Raw genomic sequence first — 3,217 nt, 5'->3', positions numbered from 1 at the left:
CATGGAAAAGGTGCCGCACCCATTTCCAGGCTGTTTTAGGTATTTCACTTTCATAATGAAGAACTGGCTCATTCAAATCTGTTTGCAAATAAACTATCTGAGCATTTCTACCACTGAATGTCAGAACTTTACCTGCAACTACAACTGACTTTATTTTAGTCAGTCTAATTTAAGATGGCCACCACAGTTTAGCAACCATAGTTTACAGAAAAATTGCTATAACTCAGTTAATATTACAAATTAGTAAGCTTAAATTTGTTGCGGTATTAGCTGAGCATCATCCCTTACACAAAACCAAAAGCTTCATTTTTGGCATCTCAACACAAACTCCTGAGTGACGCTGCTTGAGATTGTGCACGTCATTATTTTCAGTGTGACCAAAACGGCTAACTCCATCTTTAATAAGCACAAGATGATCTTAATTTAAAAGTCGGTCAAGGCAGCAGGCGATATTCAGTTTGAGGTCTTTTGAAGTTTAATTAATAACTTTTGTGTTGCCAGGTTTTCATTCTGCACAGTATGCTCAGATGTATATAGTCAATGATGACGACCAAACATATCACCTTTACATTACATCAGGACAGCTGTGCTCATATTTAATGTTTAAATGTAAAAAAGAAGATTTGCAGACTACTTTATGTGGGGCTGAACGATTTTTTTTATTCTGGAAAGCTATTCTCTGGTTTGAAGCACATCTTGTAAAGGATAAAAACTGTATCAGAATGTTTCTGTTCAGGCCCTGAGACCACTTCTGTCGTGACTTGGAGCTTTAGAAATAAACTGAATTAAATTGAATTGTTTAAATATTGTGGGGACATTTACTGAGCAACATAATTTGTTTGTGTACGAGCGCCCTCTGCTGTCAGAAGAGCACATCGCAGCAGGAAGTACGTCATTCAGAATCTCTGCTCCTATTGGTTACTGACGGTCACGTGATCAAAACACAGCCATGGCGGTGTCCGCTGTAGTCCGGACGAGCACGGCGCTGACTTTGAGTTTTAACCGTGTTCTGCCGTCGTGCAGCGCGTGTCCGCTGAACAGACTGAAGAGATGTGTGAACAGCAGAGCTAACCTGCAAAGGAGACGCTCGTTCGACAGTTTCCGGACCTTAAACCGACATTTACAGACGAGCATGTGTGAGTGGAGCGGCTAGCTAACGCTTAGCACGGCTCGTTCTCTCAGTATTAGCAAAGAGCAGTCAACCTTAATCCTTACTTTTAATCCGAGTTTGAGTTGTTCAGAATTATCAGTTAATATTTCATGTACAACTCTGTTCAAGAACATTTGTGTAACTTTTCATTCCCATTTGTGCATCAACAAGTTAATCACTGACCTGGGTGAGTCCCCGCTACGAAACATTCACGTTTCTAACTTATTTCTCCTCTTTTTTTTTTTTGTCTAAAGGTCTTTACCAGGGTGATGAAAGCAGCTCGCATGCAGAGGACCCAGAAGATGTGTGAGTCTACAGAGGCTTTTATTGTGAAGGGATAGGGAGCTGACAGGAAGTACTGTTTCCATAAAGCCCCCATCAGATGCATCACTGAGTGATCATCTGTTTCCATGACGATGACAACATGCACAGCGCCTGTTGGCCCGCCTTCATGATGTTTACTAGTTATTTAACGTTTTACTTGGTAAAACTCTGTAACGTTACACCCTGAGGAACTTTCTGAATGGGCGTGACGCTTGGTACGAACAGGTAACCTGTAAATTTGAACTGGTTTGTTTCTTCAGGGTCAACGTGGTGTTTATAGATCGGTCCGGACAGAGGATCCCAGTTAAGGCCAAAGTAGGAGATAACGTTCTGTTTCTGGCTCACAAACATGGAATTGACCTGGAAGGTGAGGGTTTGTGCAGTTAAACTAAAGCTGCTGAATTAATTATCAACCGTTTCTGCTGTTGCCTTCAGGAGCCTGCGAGGCGTCGCTGGCCTGCTCCACGTGCCACGTCTACGTGAGCGCTGCTCATTTCGACAAGCTGCCAGAACCTGAGGAGAGGTAAGGTGCCACCGGTGCCACCTGATGTGAGATGAGGCTAAACGCTGACAGACGTCTCGGTTCTCAGGGAGGACGACATGCTCGACATGGCGCCCATGCTCCAGGAGAACTCCCGGCTGGGATGCCAGATCATCCTCACTCGGGAGCTCGACGGCATTGAGCTCACCCTGCCCAAAGTCACCAGGAACTTCTATGTGGACGGCCACGTTCCTAAACCTCACTGAACCGAGCTGCCGATGACCAGGAGGGAGCAAAGGCCCTCGGGGTGTGAATGAGACTCGGCATGTGCCGGTTCAGAGGTGCCTGGATGGATTCGCAGCTAGGACAGCATCGTCTGTAGCATCTCCCCAGACGTTTCCATGGTTACCTACTGTCAGGACGGAGCTGCAGATGAGCCGAGCACCAGAGTCTCACTGAACTCGTTATGTTGAGCGATAATGCATTTATTTAAACGGCGTGTTCTCAGGCCACCCTTAGGGCACCAGGCGGCATCACAAACTGCTCACAGAGCAGCGGTCAGTGAACGCAACATTCCTTGTTACAGCTTATATACGCACAGGTATCACAAGATGGTCATCGTTTGCACCAGTCTCGTCCTCACTCCCGTTTCATTCGCCTACATGGTGTCACGTTTATTGTTGGTTTATAAATGCAGCGTCAGAAGGTTGTGGCTACAGAACCGACAGAAAAGCTGTTTTTGTCATGAAGTGACTGATGCTTCTTGAAGGTGGGCCGTTTACAGCAAACTAAACTCATTTTAATAAAACATTTCAAAACAAGTGCACGTGTTTGGACTGAAGGTGTCGTTCCTTTCTGACACTTCAAGGCTTCATCAGTGGGTCTGGATGATCTGAGCTTGGACCTGCAGTAAGAAACCTTCACTCAATCTGCTGAACACGCACATGACTTTCAGTTGTATATTTTAGAAGCGGTCAATAAAGTTTGGTTTAACTCATGTTTTTGAGGCATGCTTTTATTTTGGTAACATTTTTTACTCTACGGCCTGAAATCAGCAGGAAACAGATTCAGAGGTTGATGTTAAATAAACTCAGTTTGATCTGAAGATGACGTTCAGAGCACAGATTTTCAGGGAACACCCACAGAGGAGTGAGATGCTCCAAGTGTGAAGCTGCACATGCACACACCAGGCGGCCAACGTTTTTCTGCTCTAACAACAGTTGGAATAAATAACAACAATTATAATAAATATAACAACAGTT

General features: G+C 44.5%; 1 protein-coding gene across 1 annotated transcript; it reads left to right on the top strand.

Moving 5' to 3' along the window:
- The first annotated feature begins 949 nt into the window (after positions 1–949).
- Positions 950–2,740, top strand: fdx2 (ferredoxin 2). The gene is made up of 5 exons (XM_037674405.1): positions 950–1,136; positions 1,405–1,456; positions 1,735–1,841; positions 1,910–1,997; positions 2,065–2,740. The coding sequence occupies exons 1-5, from the start codon at positions 950–952 to the stop codon at positions 2,219–2,221; spliced, it is 591 nt and encodes a 196-aa protein (XP_037530333.1). The 3' UTR covers positions 2,222–2,740.
- Positions 2,741–3,217: the final 477 nt, after the last annotated feature.

Source organism: Nematolebias whitei, chromosome 3 (assembly GCF_014905685.2).
Source record: "Nematolebias whitei isolate Nwh7 chromosome 3, NemWhi1, whole genome shotgun sequence".
Lineage (NCBI taxonomy): Eukaryota > Metazoa > Chordata > Actinopteri > Cyprinodontiformes > Rivulidae > Nematolebias > Nematolebias whitei.
The sequence above is the reverse complement of the archived record's forward strand: the minus strand, read 5'-3'. Positions and strand labels throughout refer to the sequence as shown.

Coding starts and splice junctions, on each gene's coding strand:
- fdx2 (XM_037674405.1), top strand. CDS start 950: ATGGCGGTGTCCGCTGTAGTCCGGACGAGCACGGCGCTGACTTTGAGT. Junction 1,137..1,404: donor ACATTTACAGACGAGCATGT/GTGAGTGGAGCG, acceptor TTTTGTCTAAAG/GTCTTTACCAGGGTGATGAA. Junction 1,998..2,064: donor CTGCCAGAACCTGAGGAGAG/GTAAGGTGCCAC, acceptor CTCGGTTCTCAG/GGAGGACGACATGCTCGACA.